Source organism: Pteropus vampyrus, unplaced genomic scaffold (assembly GCF_000151845.1).
Source record: "Pteropus vampyrus isolate Shadow unplaced genomic scaffold, Pvam_2.0 Scaffold209, whole genome shotgun sequence".
In the NCBI taxonomy this organism is placed as follows: domain Eukaryota; kingdom Metazoa; phylum Chordata; class Mammalia; order Chiroptera; family Pteropodidae; genus Pteropus; species Pteropus vampyrus.
Window position 1 is genome coordinate 1,144,658 of NW_011888990.1, and position 19,386 is coordinate 1,164,043.

Sequence of the window (19,386 nt, forward strand, 5' to 3'; positions counted from 1 at the left end):
AAAATGCTGATGCGGTCATGGTTCTCTCAAGAAGGACATTTCAAAGGAAGAAGGACACAGTGCTCGCATCTTTGAAAGAGAAAGAAGTCTGAACGCAACACAGATAAGGCGACCTTTGGAACGTCACGTGTTTTCCCCATGCCTGACATTTGAAGAGGGAAGTCAGCAACGTGCAGTACTTCCTAAAAGGTGTTCAACAGAATACTAACACCATACAGAAAGTACAGCTACTGTGATCAAGTAAGTTTGAAAAACACCAGATTAAGAATACGCCATTTTACAGACAGCTTCCTCCAACTCAGGAGCCGGCAGAAAACACGTATGTATGAAAACGCATGCACCGTGAAGCTCTGAGATGCCACGTTCAGCCTTCCACTGACGAACTAGCCACGGAACCCCTTCCTCAAGGTGTAGCTCTCAGAACCACGATCACGAAGGGCACGCTTAGGAAATATCGATCTAGAGGATGTTTAAAAGGTCACGTGCCAAATGATAAGAAATTTAAAAACCACGCTCTTTGAGGTTTATTTGGAAAAACTAGGCATTTTAGGATGAAAAACAAAAAAAGACTGCGGTGAAGCATGATAAGTGAATTAAAGTAAAAGACACTGACGTCCTTCAATATTGTTTTAAGGGTGTATATATTACCGTCACTGAGTGGGAAACACTGGGCCACGTTTTGGCATGAGAAAGACATTTCTCTCATTATCTAAGACGGTCAGAGTCTTTCACAAGTAGCGATGAGATTTCCTAAAATAATCCAGATTTTTCTTTAGTAGCCCTCGGTTAGGAAATTTGTGAAAGACATCTTGTATTAATAAAAGCTTAGAGTGATGTCTAAATTTATTCCACCTCAGCGAGTGGCATTACGTACAGTCATCTGTCCTCACTAATCTACGTATGCGACTCTGCCATATTGTTAATAATCCTAAAACATATCGCTCACTAATTAAAACTTCCTGTGGCTTTGGAATCGGTTTTCAAATAAACTCAGATTTCGTTAGGCCATCCCTTAGTCGTGGCACTGACACATAGACAGCAAAATTCAAGAGTTCTGTAGGAGGACACAGTGTCAACCCTGAACAGACACTGTCTTGGGGAACAGTAGTTCCCAAATGGTTGAATAATAAGAATAATCTCGGGGGCTTTTAAAATTTTAAAGATTTCGGGGGTCCATCCGCAAAAATTCCGAATCTAGTCTGGGGTAGACCCGGGAGTCTAGACTGCTTAGAAGCCTCCAGCTGACTGCAGGGTGCTAACTGGTTTTGGACCCATTCTTCTAGATTCGGGCCTCATTTGCTAAAACACTCTTCTCCAAGCCTCTGTCACTGTCGTGGTCACACTTCTGAGGTGAAAAGAAATGACAGGTAGGCAAGATCTAGGACCCTCAAACCTATATCGTCACATTTATTTCTAGTTGAATCAGCATCGGATTAATCAGCTATGCGATCTCCAAGATCAAACCAAAGCCTCTGCTTGTTGCGACGACTAAGTACCATAAACGTGCTGAGGCAAAAATCACTTGGAATGATTACAATGACTACCGTCTGTTTTCATCTCAATCAATGAATTTGACCTAGTTTACAGAGGCAGTGATGTTATTCTTAACCTGTATACTTCATTCCACATGGCTAGATGCCAGTTGCACGGGGCAAAGATGGATGCACGTATGCTCAGCATGAAACACGCCAGGAGTTCTAGAAGGTGAACACCGAGTCCAGTCCCACTGTATAGGCCGGGGAATCAAACCCGCCTATCACCCCCTCAGGCTTTCGGCCCTTCTGTTCTTTCTCCTTCTACCTCCGAAATGCCCAGGTCAGTGAACCATCTCACAAAACACAGCCAAAAACGCTACCGGAATCCCATCTCTAACGCTCTGCCGTATTTACAGCACGACATTCATTTATTCTAATAGTGGAGATTTATATCCTACTCTATATTCAGGGAACACTATTTAAAAGCAGCTGATACGTATGGATTCGCAGAGTAACACTTAGATTTGTTTAAAGTTCTCTTTCTAAAAGAAAAACCTCGGTAATGGCAGGGGACAGAATTAATGACGATTATAAGAAATCGTTTCATGGGAAGACAACTTTGACTAGCAGCTTCAAGGGCCCTTCTGTCTTCCATGTGGATTGCAGTTCAAGCTGATAAATAGTCCGCTTCTGTCTCTGCTCGAAAGCCTATCGTTTACTCCCGTGTCGGGAAGTTTAAACGGATTTTTCTTTAACTTAAACAACAGCATTTTTCATCGCCATTTTCTTCTCCTCTCACTCACTCATCATTAAGGGAAGAAAACTGGGGAAAGTGGAAAGAAACCCCTACAGAGTAGACATCACCTCTTAAGAGTAGGTCATTCTATCTTTCCAAAGTGTACCGAGCGGCCAGCAGTGACCTTAAATGGTGATGTTTGCCTTAAGCAATATAATTTGGGGTCACACTCACCTAGAACTAAGCGCAACTTCAAGGCTCAGAGATCAGGGGTTCCTGTAAGTGCAAAGAGAATGAACCCCTTAGCTCGTTATGCACCCTGAGTCCCGTGGGAAACTTGGGGTCAGAAAGAATGCCAATGATGCTTGTTGGTGCGCACCACGTCTTCAGAGAGGAAGGCGTCAGCACGGGTACACCGTGGCCCCTACGCTTCCTGCTCCCACCTCTACTGAACAGGGGTGGGGAGAAAAAAATTGGGGTTGTCGATTCTATAATTATTTAAAATTAGACATAATAATATCTAACATTATATAGTGACTTTCACCTGCTAAGTGGTTTAACACACACATCTCACACAAGGTAGATACAAAAAACACTTGCTAACAGACACTCACACTTAGAATTTCAACAAACACTGTCTGTTGTGTCTTTCTAAAATCAACATATGTAAATGACTTGATTGTAAAAACTATAAATGAAAAATTCTCTGCACGCCATCGTCTGTGTCACCACAGACACTGAACGAAAAGCAGTAATAACACAAGACGAAACGTTAATTCCTTCTGCCAGCCCAGACGCAAGCCTGGAGGCTCTGCCAGCAACGCCGAAGTCGGGGAGGCCTCGGGCTGAGACCACGGGGAGTTCCTCGTCTGTTTATTGTTTACCGAGCAGAGAACAGGCTGACGATGAAAGGCCTTAACGACATCAGCCGAGCAGCAGCATCTCAGCGAGTCGTAGGATGATGCAAATACCAAAAAATGCTGATGCGGTCATGGTTCTCTCAAGAAGGACATTTCAAAGGAAGAAGGACACAGTGCTCGCATCTTTGAAAGAGAAAGAAGTCTGAACGCAACACAGATAAGGCGACCTTTGGAACGTCACGTGTTTTCCCCATGCCTGACATTTGAAGAGGGAAGTCAGCAACGTGCAGTACTTCCTAAAAGGTGTTCAACAGAATACTAACACCATACAGAAAGTACAGCTACTGTGATCAAGTAAGTTTGAAAAACACCAGATTAAGAATACGCCATTTTACAGACAGCTTCCTCCAACTCAGGAGCCGGCAGAAAACACGTATGTATGAAAACGCATGCACCGTGAAGCTCTGAGATGCCACGTTCAGCCTTCCACTGACGAACTAGCCACGGAACCCCTTCCTCAAGGTGTAGCTCTCAGAACCACGATCACGAAGGGCACGCTTAGGAAATATCGATCTAGAGGATGTTTAAAAGGTCACGTGCCAAATGATAAGAAATTTAAAAACCACGCTCTTTGAGGTTTATTTGGAAAAACTAGGCATTTTAGGATGAAAAACAAAAAAAGACTGCGGTGAAGCATGATAAGTGAATTAAAGTAAAAGACACTGACGTCCTTCAATATTGTTTTAAGGGTGTATATATTACCATCACTGAGTGGGAAACACAGGGCCACGTTTTGGCATGAGAAAGACATTTCTCTCATTATCTAAGACGGTCAGAGTCTTTCACAAGTAGCGATGAGATTTCCTAAAATAATCCAGATTTTTCTTTAGTAGCCCTCGGTTAGGAAATTTGTGAAAGACATCTTGTATTAATAAAAGCTTAGAGTGATGTCTAAATTTATTCCACCTCAGCGAGTGGCATTACGTACAGTCATCTGTCCTCACTAATCTACGTATGCGACTCTGCCATATAGTTAATAATCCTAAAACATATCGCTCACTAATTAAAACTTCCTGTGGCTTTGGAATCGGTTTTCAAATAAACTCAGATTTCGTTAGGCCATCCCTTAGTCGTGGCACTGACACAGAGACAGCAAAATTCAAGAGTTCTGTAGGAGGACACAGTGTCAACCCTGAACAGACACTGTCTTGGGGAACAGTAGGTCCCAAATGGTTGAATAATAAGAATAATCTCGGGGGCTTTTAAAATTTTAAAGATTTCGGGGGTCCATCCGCAAAAATTCCGAATCTAGTCTGGGGTAGACCCGGGAGTCTAGACTGCTTAGAAGCCTCCAGCTGACTGCAGGGTGCTAACTGGTTTTGGACCCATTCTTCTAGATTCGGGCCTCATTTGCTAAAACACTCTTCTCCAAGCCTCTGTCACTGTCGTGGTCACACTTCTGAGGTGAAAAGAAATGACAGGTAGGCAAGATCTAGGACCCTCAAACCTATATCGTCACATTTATTTCTAGTCAAGGCTTTGTCCCCAAGCCCTTAATGACGAACTGAGCTGGCTCGCTTCTGAATTGCAAGAATGACTTTGCCCACACTAGATCAATTTACGTGGCCTGGGTAAAGCCGCCGTTATGCTGGGCTAGGCCCTGGCTCTGACACGGACTTCTCCGGCCAGAGACCTCTCCCACGTGCGCGGGCAACCCCAGGCCTGTCCTTCTGTACGTGCTGCATGGCGTTCTAAAACTGCATTCCCCGCGGATGAGCCAAAGACGAAAGAAAAGGACTCTTGCTCCCTTCCCTGAGCAGAAAGCTCCTGTTTTGAAATTACAGGCACGCAGGGCATCCCCTCCCTAAGCGCCGAGGGAGACAACGAGAAACAGTCCCGAACATCAGCACTGTGTTCACTGACATTTAAAACCTTCTACGATTCTGGTTCAGACCGGCTTTCTATCATTCCCCCCCCGATTCTTCTGTGAAGCCCTCCCTCTAACTGACCAAGGCGATCTGCTGGCTTCTGCTGAACTTCCGCTGTCCACTCCAACGCCCCGAGTTCACTCAGCACGTCCCCAGGCCTCTGGACACGCTCATTTTCCTAACCTTGGCCGCCCCCGGAAACCGCCATATTTTAGACCAGACGTTGGCAAACCTTTTTAAGAAAGGACCAGAGAGTAAGTATTTTCAGGCCTGCTCCATTCCTGTCACTGTCTCGACTACTCAGCGTGAAAGTCGGACCGGATGCTGAGTTAACCAGAGCAGGCACGGGCCACACGCCGTCTGCAGGCTGCAGTTAGCAAAGCCTTGCTTCAGATTCTGCTCGGAAGTCACCTTCTCTGAGTCCTTTCATGAAACCATCTTCCTCTGCACCCCCATCGAGCTGAGATGGGACTTCTTCTTCGATGCTCGCCTGGAATTTGTACCTGTTTCATCAGAGTGATTCTCTCATTGTGTTAGGTAAGCTAGGTATCTGTCCGGGATAAAGACCATGTTTTATTAGTCAGTGTCAGATAAAACAACTGACACCTATAGATATTCGATAAATGCTGACCAGTTGAATGAATCAACAAATGAGTAAATGAACAGATGATAAATAGAAATGTTAATTAGAGACACATTTTGACAAAGTGGATAGGATTTACAGATGACTCTTGAAATATAAGTGTAAAGTACTTTTGTATCTAAGGGCAAACAGTCTGTTTTTCTGCATAAACAACCTCCTTCATTCATTCTATAAATGTCAATCGCAGAATACTTGCCACGGGCAAAGCCCTGGATCATCCGCATCCTGTACAGCACTGCTTCCCAGAGCTGAGGGCTGTAAAGCACACTAAGTCGCTGTGCCCATCACCATCTGTCTGTACGTGAAAGTCCTTTTAAAAATGAATGGGATCTCAACGCATACAGCGGAATAGAACAGAGGGACGCCCAGACCGGGCACACGGGAATTTATGACCGTCTGTCCCCGTATGGCGCATCGAGGGATTCGGGTTACTGAAGACGACGTTCTCACGAAGGCTTCTCCTCCGTTCTGCGCGCTGGAGAGGAGAGCCTGTCACGGCACCAACACACCAAGCCCTTGTTTGACAAGGTCCCCAGGTCTTTACGTGCTCTTCACACGCTCTTAATCTTTTCTGACTAACTACGAATTTCTTAATTTGTGATGTTTATTATTCGGTCCGCTTGGCTCTCCTCGTGGCCACCTGCTCTAATGCATATTTCATGACCGATCTTCATCCGTTTTCGATGCCATAGGACTCTGGGGAATCGGTTATACGATTATTGCTAAGAGGACGGAGCATCAACCTCCGATGTCGGAAAACCTTAGATTCCAATGCCGTCGCTCTAAACGCCTCCTTCGAATACCCGAAGATCTGTTGCGAAGCGGTGAACAAACAGAGCTGGTGGCAGCAGAGTCACGGCACAGGGTTCTGGCTCGCGGGCCGCAGCAGAGCACAGCAGCCTGACTTTCTGACCGTCCTCGTGAAGTCCGACGAGCTGTGACTGCTGAACGCTCACAGGCTCTGAGACAACCCGCCAAGGCTGAGCTCCCGTCCCCAAAACATCTCCTCCGGCCACCCTCGAGTATTCGAGGGACTCGGGAGCTGTTCTGCACAGTCTCAAGAGTAAATCCGTTCCTGCTGGGTGTTAACCCTGCTCTGACGTCTCTTGCTAGAATAGAAAACATCGTCAGTATAGGAAGCCTCGAAGCCCACAGCCGTGGGGACAGAGGGGCGGGAGCGGGGCCACCCTCTTTGTTACGCCTTGTTGGTGGCGGCAGGGTGGGGGGCCTGTGTCCCAAAGGCGTACGTATTCCAGTGAAGCAAGCCTATTTTCCATTACAATGCTTTTTATTCTTGGCACACACACAATATTTCCATGGATCCGGAGGGGATTCAAATGGAAATTTGCAGATTGCCTTCAGAATGAGCTCTCTCCACCCCAAAAGTTTTGATCCAGGAAGAGTTAATTTTCCTGGTGCATTTCCTGAGGGCCGGTTCTTCTCAAGTTCACCTCACTTTCTCAATTAACATGATCCGATGCCTGCCACGCTGGGCCCTCCTCCCCCACTGCTGTTTGCCTTATCGAAAGGTCAACTTGTGTTCAAGACAGAACCTTTGCGATATTTATAATGCTTTTTTTCTAAATGCCTACTTTAATTTAGCAAAGACTGTTCATCAAGGTGATTCGAAAAACAGTTAATCCACTTCTTTCTGAATGAAAAAATGAAAAAATATAGGTACATACATTAATATGACCCATATCTTGTCAGAAACAGCTGCCTCGTGTGGAAAAGTACATTGATCACTTTGTCCTTACATTTTAGAGGTGGGGAGGATCTTGGATTATGCCTTCAGTGACGATGTTCTACACACGAGAATATTTAGTCCCCGAAAAATGAAAGGCCTAGCTAGAAAGCTGAAAGTGTATTATCGTAGTCACTTGGAAAGACTTGAAAAGGTAAAGCTTTGAAGAAAAGGCTGGGAAAAGCTCATCGCGAACTTCAAGTACAGCAAGGACAGCCCTGGGAGACACCAGTACCGAGCCAGGAACCGCGGCTGGGGTCAGGCAGGCCGACGACAAGCAGAACACTCGTCCCAGCTCACGCCACTTCCCGAGGGGAGGCCCGTAATGAGAAAACACTGCCCACCATACAGTACACTGCTTCCTCCGTGACCTTATTCTGCGCCCTGGGCCAAACCTTAAACGCTCTAAGACAACACCGTCATCGCCGTTCAGGACAATTTCTGTGTGCCCACGCCCGTTCCTCCAAAATGGGGCCGGAAGTTGGCGTTGTGGGTTTTTTCTACATTTACCGCATGGTGCCAAAAGACAGGTTCAAAGGACATCTTTGAAATCCTTGGGGACTCAGAAAAGAGAACATATTTTAGTGTCTTCTAGAAACCAAAGGACTCTGGGAGTGGGAGCTTCGAATCTGGTCTCTGGCGGGTCCTCTGCCTGTGACGGCTGCGGGTCACAGAGCTCCACTGAGACCTGGGGGTGTAACTCGCTCCACGAAGGGCGTCCTGCGCGTAACCTTGAACTCACACTTGACAGCGAACGAATGAAAGAGAGGCAGCTTCTTCGGACGTGGGGATCTATGTTCAAGGAAGTTTCTGCTTCCCTTCCGGCCATCCATCAAGCCGAAGCACCGAGCCGTGCCGTGAGAAAGGGAGCGAACGCATTTGCTTCCAAGGATTGTCTTTCTCTCCCTGAAATCTATGAAGATGGGTTCCAAATACCAATCACAGCGAACAAAGAGACTCACGATTAGCCTCGTTACGTTTCATCTTTAATTCTCAGAGATGCCACCGCCTCACGTGAGGAATGTTAAGTCTCCGTGTGCTCTTTGAACCGTTTTGGGAACTGTTATTTCTGCAAGAAGACTCGTCACAGCCCCGCGCACACAAAAAAAAGGGTTTCTCTTTTTTTTTTTTTTGGAAAGACATTTTTCTTCTTTTGTCTCCTTCGATGAAAGCTATTTAAAACCTCCGCACCAATCCCGCCCGAATACAAAGCTGACCCCTGCGGGACTCTGTAAAGTATAAGTTGTGCTGTGACTGCTACATCTGGTCATCCACACTGCCACTCCCCGAGCACTTGCTAAGGCCAGAATGTCGTCTGGAAGCTGGAAACATAAGGATTAACGAACATTATGAGATTCTCGATCTCACGGAACTTAAAACAGTGGGGAGAGAAGGATGAGGCGAGGGGAATAAATAAGCAAGATGATTCCGGTGGGTAAAGTGACCTACGGTAGAGATGGCGGTTCCGTCAAAGAGAGCGGGGAGACAACAGTTCTCCAAGAAAGTAATGTCTGAACTGGTAAGAAGGACTCGGGCATGAGAAGCTCCAAGGCGAAGCATGTCGAGTAGAAAGAATAACCACGCCAAGACCCTCAGTCAGGAAAGAGATCGGCATGTGTAGGGGACAGAAAGGGGCCAGTGTGTGAAGCAGGGCGAACACGGCGGGTCACAGATAGAAGCAGAGTGAACACGGCAGGGACCAGACCACGCGGTGCCTCGCCGGTCACCGCAAAGGATGAGATCATTTCAAGGTGTGATAAGGGCAGATATTGGAAGATTTTAAACAAGGAACTGACATGGAAGACTTCAGGAGGGAAGGAGAAGAATAAGAATTCAGTAGCTTCGTTACCAGGTCTCGTTCGTCTCTGCTCGTTTGCGTAGACATGTGGAAGTTTGGAACCGGGCGGAACGATGCTGTACAGAACACCCGTCCTACAGACCGGACGCTCCCGTCCTGTTTTTGGTTAATGAAGCGTCTTCTAGGATCTCGCTCTGAAGGCGCATGGAAGCAGAGAGGTCCCAGCTGCCTGGGGATGCACGCACCCCCAGACGTGACTGAGATGGAAGGGGGGGCGAGAACTGCAAACTGAACTGAAATCTCAGGAGCAGGGAAAAGTCCGTACAAATGGGACAAAACCTGGAGGACGGTTCGAGTGGTCAGGGGCGTCAACCTGGTGGTTCTCCGACAAACGCAGCAGGCCACAGGCTGGCTTCCCTCGCCCACGTGCAGCCAAATTTCAGAACGACACAGGCTTTCAGCTGCCTCGCCCTACCACCTTCAAACGCACACTCGGAATAGAAAGTCAAACGAGAGGGCCGTTTCGTTTGAATTAAAATTCGATCCATCACACTTCAAAATGGTTGTAACGTTAAGACATTAAGGAAATAGACTAAAAACATTAAGGAAATAGACTAAACATTAGATTCTTTCATCTGTTAAATTCCACACCGTTTTCCACATATTCTCGGAACAATGGGGGGAAATATACAGGAAATTATTTCCAGAATTCAATCAGAAAACTTAAAGACCGTTTTCTGTTCAATTTACTGTACGTTTGAAAACAAAGTTCTTAAAGTCACTGCAAACCTCTAATCAGCTTTGAGCTGCATTTTAGGAAGGTAAAGGCGGATCTCCACTCAGAGACAGGCGACCTGACGCACATGTTCAGGGCCAGCCACGTTGACAGAATTAGAGACAGAAGAACTGGCTCGAAGCAAACCAGACTGGTCGACTGAACGAGCGCTGTGTCCGAAATCTCTGCAAATATGGTACGGAAGATGTCTGTAAAAGAGCTGAAAATTCGACTTACTCGATTCGCCTTGAGAAGCCTCTTTATCCTCTTTATACACAGAATATCCTGCCATCTGCCTTTCCTTCGGGTCTTTTCAACTTTAAGACCCGAATCTTAGAAGTTTAGATGAGACTCGGGTCACGTCACCACCACTGGCGCGCTCAGGGCTGGCAGAGACCAGGCCTGATGGTTCTGTCTGTCCACAGCGCGTCCTCTTCCCGCTTCTGGTCGGAAAGATGGCAGATCCAAGAAGGATGCAAAAACGCCAACCACGGTCAACGCCGGCGTGACGGTAAACGGTCCTACCATCCGCCTGAGCCGAGACTAGGTGAATCCGAACTGAATTTGGAGTTTTATTGGAGATCTCTAATAATGGATAGAGAGAGAGAATTCACAAAATGCAGAGCAGAAGAAGCAAAACACTAAAGATAAATATCTGTTTCTGTTTCAAAACTTAACCACCCAAATTCAGTTCGTCTTCCACAGTGTTTCTCTGATCAGCCCTATTACCCTTTCTGGGAAATGGATTCTGGCTCTTCTGCTGTGGACCCCAACAAATGTAGCATTTTACCGAGGAAAGCCAAAGAAAATTTTCATAGGCTTATTCGTGTGTGCGACTGTTCACGAGAATGTTTAGACAGACCATCGCGCTCACGTGAAAATGCGCGTGCTGCATGTTGAATTTTAGATTTTCCGGAAGCTTCATAAAAAGTAAACAAACGGAATAATTTTAATGACATATTTTATTTAATCCAATATTTCAAAAGTAGTATTTAAAGATGTAATCAATACACTTATTAATGAAATATTTTACATTTTTTGGTTTTTACTCATCTTTAAAATCCAGTGTGTATTTTATACATACAATACCTCTCAATTCACACCAGTCACCAGTGGCTCGTATATTAGCCCAGATCTATGAAATAATAATAGCTGACTGGATCGTACTATTTTTCAATAACATATATGTCTGAGTCTAGCAAAACATATAGAAACATACCACCACTTAAGATTAAAAAAAAAAACCCTAACTTTTTTTGGAGTCGGTTTTTAATCTATTCCAATTCCTAGGTATAAGCTAAGTGGTATATGTGGCTGCAATTGTCCTATCTGAAATTACCAGTCAGAATTTTGAAGTAGTGAACTCTGAGGGGAATTCAGAAGTACAAGGTCAAAACTCACACTGAGCTGCCTTTCAACGTTATCCTTTTTAATTACAAGTTCCTAAGAAGATAGATATTTGCTGGATGCTGGTAAAGAGTGGATGATGATAAAGAATGTATAATTGGATAAGATTCATAGTTTAGAATTTTATAATTTGTATATTTTTTGGTAAAGATTAATTATGTGTTATGTTGAAAAATTTTATACCTATACAAAGATAATAAGTAGGAAGGAAGATGATGATAGATGGGTAAATGATAGATAGATAGATAGATAGATAGATAGATAGATAGATGATAGATAGATAGATAGATAATTACTATGGGTTATCCAAAACTCTTCTTTCAAATAAAATATGTTTAATTACAGAAACCTAAAATTACTTCTAAGTCATTCGGTTAAGGTTAGGAAATGCATAATTGAGACAGACAGGGGCATGGCATAAAGTAAATCTAGGATGGACAATGAAAGATGAAATTTATTAGAGCCTTAAACTCATTACTTAAATTTTCTCAAGAATATCTGAATCTATATGCTTTCCAATTGTTCAAAAATTGAGAAAAAAATATTATTTTTACTTTCAATCATATGCTACTGAAGTAAAGAAATCTTAAGAAACATTCATTAAAACCTCATTATCACCTGCCCGTAGCGTTATGACTTGTCATCACTTCCTATTTTTCCCGTTAGCTTATTCAAGACACTAAATCAAGGTCTTCTCATAAGATGTCATTTTCATTACATTATTCCCGTATCATCGACTTCCCCTCCACTGTCGGATCAACTCCAGACCTCTAAGTACCCGAAATCATCCAGGAGATGCCCACACCTAATTATGCGTCCTGACTCACTATCTGGGCTGCCTCCTCTCTTTATACCTCTGCACATTCTGTACCTAACGAATTATTTATGGTGGAGAGAGACATGCCAAAGTGCTCTATGAAATTTCACTCTGTCCCCTCTGAGGCCGGCCAGAGAGCCCGTGAATCAGCCTGCAATAGACAGATACCCAAACCCGGCCAGGAAATGGCCATAAATATGAAAAAAGAAATTACGGGATCAAAAACACAGGTACGGCCAATCTGATTTTAGGAGATCAAAAACACAAAATGGAAAATCTATTCAGCTGACGTGTGAGAAACTCTTGCCAAAAACTGAATGAGTAGCTAAATCCTGAATCGCCGAAGAGCTACCCGGTGCTAAGGGCTTTTAATAATATTCGAAGGTCTGTTTTGTCAAGGTCAGTGAAATATGCCAAATTAAATAGCCTGTCCAGCACATAAATGAACCTTGGGAACTTTAAGAAAAGAGGTGTTTTTTCAGCATACGCAGAAATTTTTCAGATCAACCAAAATCCTGACTAGATGCTAATTCCTATTATTTTAACATTTACTGGGTTAGACCTCAGAATGACGAAGGTAAAGTCGTAAATATAACACAGATAACTTGCATCACAGGCTGCTGTCTGCCTCTATAGAGAGAGCAGAAGTGAGGTCAGCTCCGTAATGAGATGTAGGACATCCGTGAAAGTCGATCCGGCTACATCCTGAGCTCCACGTAACAGGGGCGATGTCTGTGGGCCACTTCCTGGCCCCCGGAACCGCCGCCTCATCTGGGGGACGTGACCCACACCCCTAACTACGGAATCTTTTGCAAAGTGAATTCTGCAGGTTTACCCCAGGAGAAGTAACGAACGCACACGCTGGCTGGCACACAGGGACAATGGACAAGGCTGTGTGGCTGGAGAACTTAGGTCACCAGAATTCAAAGAGCGTGCTCCTCGGCTGAGCTACAAAATAGGATAAAAGGTCACCTTTGGCTGACTTTTGCTCTTGGCTATGAAAGGGGGACAGTTTTGCACAGCATAGGTCCCATGTGCTTCAACAGTCTCCATGGATGCTTTTGATAGAAGGTTGGAAAGAAATGTGAGGGAGGTAAATAGCTAAGCTAAGCTTCTCTCTGCAAGATGCTGCCTTCAACGCGACCACTTCCGGCTCCACCATGGTGCACTTTTGAAAAGGACCCCTCACGAACGAAGCCAGCAACACAGATGAAGGACAAACGCCGGGTACGATTTTAAAATGCTTTCAGATTAATTTTGAAGGTTCTACAAGCGTTTAGGGACTCAGCTGGTAGATCATTCAAGAAAGGAAGCTCAGATTCCAGGCGACTGTTGATAAATGCACTTCCATCAGACAAGGTCCAAATAAACAAGAATTCTGAGTTATCAGCATTTACTCTCTAGAAGACTTCAAAAATCATAGAATTTGGAGATTAAATAATGTCCAAGCAATACTGAATGTGTAGAATCTCCATAAACTAAAGCATTATGAAGCCATAATAAAATACCTAAAGTGGAAAAAAAAACCACTCAACCAATAAAAGTATTGTTTGGTACATAAGAGGCAAAATAATTTGTTGCATCATACTGCTTTTCTGATTTTAATGAGTCAACCAGTTGATTTCTTATCATATAGAAAAAAACTGAGAGGTAAAGTTCAGTGTTGTGGAAACATACACCTGTACAAGAAGCTGGCACTTCTGAAGAGTGGCTGAGAAATAAGTCTGGAGATATGAAAAGATCCAACTTGGACACACGTGGTAATGTTTAAATTCATCTTATTCAAAGAAAAATGCATGTCATAGAAGAAGAAAGTGTGCCTTCGCCCTTCCCCGTTACCTAGAAAACACAGCGTCAGCAGTAGCCTTTTAAGCTTGTGTTGAGATCTATTATTTTGTGTGATGCAGCTTTTCCTTTAGAAACTCGGTGATGGGGGCGGTGATGGGGGCGGTGATGGGGAGAAGCAGGATCTGGGGCAAATCTGAGCGCCTGACACCGTTCTGAGGTGTAACTGCCCCCTGGTTTGACGACAGAAGCTCTGCTATTGGACAAGCTTCTTTTCTGTGTCTCTTTTCTTCATAGGAATTATTTCCCATGTGGTCTTCTAGTCCCCCCTCTTGTAACTGTCTTTCAGCGCCCCCAGTCTCACTGACCTGTAAGACCGACCCACACAAATTCAGGCTTATAATGCTGTGCCTTGAGTCCCCTGCTACAAATACGCTGCCTTTATTTAGTACAGAACAAAATGAATAAATCATGAGAAAAAAACCTGAGTCACAGTAAGTTATCCATATTTGGAGACACAGCATTAAATTTTTTTAAAACGATTGGTGATCCAATAAGTGGTTCGAACTTAGCACAGCAAAACTGGAACTTTGGCCCACACCCCGAATCTGCCACTCTGCAGAACCCCCCTCCTTTCTGCTCTCCACTCCAAGTACGGGCTGAGACTCCAGCCACGTCTCAGCTCCTCCCCCGTCACTCCCGGGCTGAGGATTCGGGTCCCCATCATCTCTCAGCGGGACAGCCGCGAAAGCCTCCCACGTGCTCCCTCTGCGTCCACACTTGACCACCTATTGTCTACACTTCGGATGGAAGCTGAGTGATCCTTTAACAACACACATCAGAGAATGTCTTCGCCCTGCGCTTAGCCTTTTACGGCGGCCCCTCTCTCTCCCACGGTAAAAGCCAGTTCTCGGAACACAACACTGACAAGACGCTGGGTCACCTGACTCTGCCCCAGCCCACCGGTCTCCTTGCTACTTCCTGACGCCCCCAGCTGTGCTCCCACGCGAGGCGCTTTGCTCCAGCAAGGATCTGCCTGTCTGGAATGTTCTTCTCCAAACACACGCCTGGCGCCTCACTCCCTCACCACCTACCAACATCGGCTCGGATCTCGCTATCTCAGCGGACCTATCTTAAGGTCTGCTACCTTAACCTGCCTGTTGTCCCCCACCCCAATCTAACCCCCACCTCCCCGTTCCCCTTACCCTGACTGATTCTTTCTTTCTTTTTTTTTTTTTTTGAGCATTTAGCAGCATCTATCACAGCAAATAAAATTTCCATTTATTGTTCGATGCCTTTTGCCCACCTCTCCGCCCTCCCCACTAGGATGCCGGTTGCATGAGGCCGGGAGCTCTGTCTGTTGTGTTCGCTAAATAGTGCGAGCCACATAAACAAACACATATTGAAGGGGGGAAAATGATATTATTTCAGAAAGCAGTTAATGTTTATTTATATTGAACAGCACTTGCCACAGCTCTGCAGAGAACCAGAGAGTTTTCAAACCTTACAAAATGAGTTCTCTTCTTTAATTCTACAGTCATTTTTTAAAGGATGGTCGTACACACGCCGTCCTTCTACGTTTGCACATCGTAATTATTTTATCGGTTTCGAATGTCTTAGATACAAGCTTCACGCTTGCTCAACCTTCTCTCCTTGGACCTAAGAGGTGTAAACTGACATGCAAATATTAGTCCAAATGGTACGTCATCACGTAGTTTTCAGTAACTGAAAAATTCAAATACAGCTAATGAAAAAATGATGCAGATAAGATGTTATGGAAAATGGAAGACATTTTTCAACAAATAAAGTGAATGTTACATATCGGTTTCATAAACATGTTTTATTTATATTCTCTCTAAAACGGCAGATGCTTCTTCAGGCTCACACAAATATCCCACACACAACATGTCGAAAACAAAACGCTTCTCTCCCCAAATCTCCTCCTTCCTTAAAAAGAAAAATGGCACCAACATCTGCCCGGTTACCCTGTCACCTCCCACACCTACTTGATGCCAGGAGCCAAGTTCTGTGACCCTCTCATCAACATCTCTCAAAACCACACCCTTTTCCCTGTCACTGTTAAATGTGTCTGTCACCACAGTCAGCCGCCACTTCCTGCCTGGACCGCAGGAATAGACACCGAAGCGGACGCCCACCTCAAGTCTTGCCTTCCTCAAATCCATCCATCGCAAAGGAGTAGATCTCGCCGTTCTACTGCCGAAACCCTCTTGTGATCTCCCCTGGACTTTAGAGTCAAGTTTAAAATATATATATATATCAGCACGGCTTACCAAAAAACCTTTGCTATCTTAATATCGCCCGCCTCTTAAGATTCAAGTAAAGGAAAAATTCTATGCTAGAGCACAAAGTACACAGCAGGATATTTTAAGGGGGTGATTTAGGTTAGGTTTTCCCAGAAGCAAACCGAGGGACTGAGATTTGAGAGCCAGCAGGCGATACTGGAAGAGACTCGTGGAGTACCAGACAGAGAAAGCCCTCAGCCCAGGAACCGCAGGTGCCAGCCTTAGGATGCCCATCGTGGAAAGAAGCCACACATGCCTGAGGGATATGGTGAGCCCCAGCAGCAGCCGCCAGAAGGGCTCTGAACAAAATGAGTCTCCATCCAACGACAATGGGACAATAAAGGGTCCTGATACCATGAATAATGGTCGAAAGAAGGAAGAATGCTCCACCTAGAAAAAATACACATAAAATCAGAAATTAAATTCTCCACTTGAGAACACAGTTAACCTTGACTGGAGGGAAACTAAAGAGAAAATAAATTAATGCAGAAGTTCTCTTGTTTATTCAGTTTCTAGACTGTAGTAATTTTCCCATCTGCTCATAAAAAGAAATGTGAGATCCCAGAATATTTATGACCTAGGGAGCTATATGAAAGACGTATTTGCTAGCTACTCCGTTACACTAAAGTCTAAAATGTAATTAAATTTGGATATGATCTGTTCTCTGTATTCAATGACAAAGTTATCTGCTGGATTTGTCTGCCATTTAGTGTAAAGATATAATTACTTTCCTGTAATTAAGATATTTTAATATGTATCTACAATCTAAACTCGTAATTTTTAATAAGTATGGAACATGTTTAACTAATTATAAAATATAACAAAATATGACTAGTATAGGAAATAGATGATATTTCTCAATTTATACTTTTAAATTAAGTATGGAACATGTTTAACTAATTGTAAAATATAACAAAATATGACTAGTATAGGAAATAGATGATATTTCTCAATTTATACTTTTAAATTACTTGGGACATATATGAGTTCATAATGCATGTTTTTAAGTTCCTGGCCTTAAATATCTGCCTTTTTTTTTTTTCTAAGAAAAAATATTTACACTGCCAGGACAGCTTTGGGTTCGGAGATGGCTGTCACCTTTCTGTTTTCTTTCTGAAGAAGTTCGCGACAAGCATGATGACAAATGACAGTGCTCCCGACGGCTTCTAAACCCGAACCCCATGGAGAGCTTCCAGTCTGACGCGGAACAGACACCTGCGGACCTGAATTCCTGACCTGTCCGGGAGACCAGACGCCGTATGGCCGCAGGGGACAGCCTTACGACAAACGTGGGAGGAGGATTTCAGCTCAACCGAAGAAGGTGGAGGAGGAGGAAGGGGAGGAGGGGGAGAGAAAAAGCACCTTAAAATGGCCAGGTTATTTTCGAAGGCCGAGGAAGGCTAGTGGTGGCGTCACCCAAGAGAACTAAGGGCACCCAGTCGGCTGAACCAGATCAGTCTGAGATCTACGATTCCAAGAGCCTAGGGTTCACCTGGCGGCAGCGGACACGATGAACTAGAGGAGGGAGTGGAGACAGAGAAACCAGTTAAGAAGCATCGCATCACACAGGCGAGAGGTAAAGTATAGCTAAGGATCCTAGAAATGGAGACGAGCGAAGAGAGACTAAAATTTTGAGGCATATTCGTTCGGAAGAGAGAGGAGGACTCGACGATGACATCGAGGTCCGGGGCCCACGTCAGGGGCCACCAACGGCACGAGGACCAGAAGGGCAGGGCAGGCCGGGGGCGTACGGGGCCCTCCGTGCGTTTAAGCTCGTGCTCGATACAGTCGGATCACAACCGGGTCACCGAAAATAGGTGCTGGAGCCTGGAGGAGCGCTCGGGGCTGGGCACACGGACGGAGAAGGCGACCGCACAGCGCCGATCGTCACCGGCACACTAGCTAGGACGGTCTGCCTAGAGAGGCTCCGGACAGAGAAGAAAGCAGACCGTGGAAGCTCTCTCTGTGTTTCTAAGTTTGAGGACCAGAGGGGGACGGGGAAGGAGACAGAGAGACGGCGGGGGGAGGAGAAGAGAGGGGAGGGAGAAAGGAAAAAGTGGGGGAGGCAGGAAGATGTGCGGTCCCAGCACAGGCTTCGTCGATAATGGGTCGGGTGAGTACCGTTTTGGATGAAAGAGTAATTCTCCTATGTGCGATGAACAGATGAATAATTTCAAAAACTCTATTTGTATCGTAACTGAATATTTTAATTGGGAAAATTCTCACTGGCAGAATTATGTCCTATCTCCCAGGTTAAATGCTTGTAGCTACCTCCCACTTACGTAGGAAACAATAAGCCTCGAAGCAATGGCACGCTGCTCATTACTAAAGAAGCCTCTACCACTCATTTCAAGTTAAAATCAGATGACTGTTAAAAATGCTGTCGCTGCCGTCCTCGGTTATCTGTAATTCCTGAGACTCGTAGTGATGGCATGGCTCGTTTATATAATGTCAGGTGACAATTCCACAGCGTCGTGACCTGAAAAGCGTTTCTTTCAGCTCTCATGAACGCCCCGTGAACTAGGCTACGAGGACAGTCTCATTAGTGAGGGTTTCAGGGACTCGCCCCAGTTGACGGGCTGCTGGAACCCTCCACTCGCTGACCCTTGGCCTCTGGAGGGAGCTGTGTGAGTCACCCGGTCGTGTGACTGCAGAAGTCCCTTCTGAACACTTACATCATACAAACAGGAAGTTACGGCAAGCCACCTATGTCAACTGATGCGTGCCTTCAAGTAGCAGATGAGAAAATAAGACAGAGATGAAAAGACTCGTCCGAGACGAGATCTTTAGTTCATTACGACAGCAATAAGGAGGCTGTAAACGACTGTGATCTGTTATAAAGGATAAAGGTGACCTGGATTTGCAATGACAGTAACATTGTTTTTTGTTTGTTTGTTTGTCCTCTTCGCACTGAAGAAAAATATCTTTATCTTTGGCTAAGATGAATAAAATTAAAAGGACATTTTCAGAACCTCTACTCCTACGGACTTTTAAATTTTAAACATACTCAGCGTGAACAGTCTTCTGCTCTTAGCCACTCTCTCTTCCCCCGTCCTGTAACAAACCAGCGGTACAGGTGAAGCAACCGGCGTCTGAAAGTAACTTCAGGGTCTCT

The 19,386-nt window shown here is 44.9% G+C and overlaps 1 protein-coding gene across 5 annotated transcripts in view; it reads right to left on the bottom strand.

Annotated features, from left to right (window-relative positions):
- LOC105300352 overlaps positions 1-19,386 on the bottom strand; it is a 133,185-nt gene that overhangs the window by 71,915 nt on the left and 41,884 nt on the right. The window contains exons 3-4 of one of the 5 annotated variants that reach the window (XM_023538018.1): positions 17,370-17,548; positions 15,391-16,661 (exon numbers count right to left, since the gene is read on the bottom strand). The exons of 1 other annotated variant lie outside the window; for it this stretch is intronic. In XM_023538018.1, the coding sequence (XP_023393786.1) occupies positions 16,320-16,661; positions 17,370-17,548 (521 nt within the window). In that variant the 3' untranslated portion in view covers positions 15,391-16,319. Of the gene's footprint in view, positions 1-9,713; positions 10,545-15,390; positions 16,662-17,369; positions 17,549-19,386 lie in introns of those variants that run through there. 3 more of the 5 variants (XR_002783364.1, XM_011372538.2, XM_023538019.1) reach the window with 3 other exon arrangements.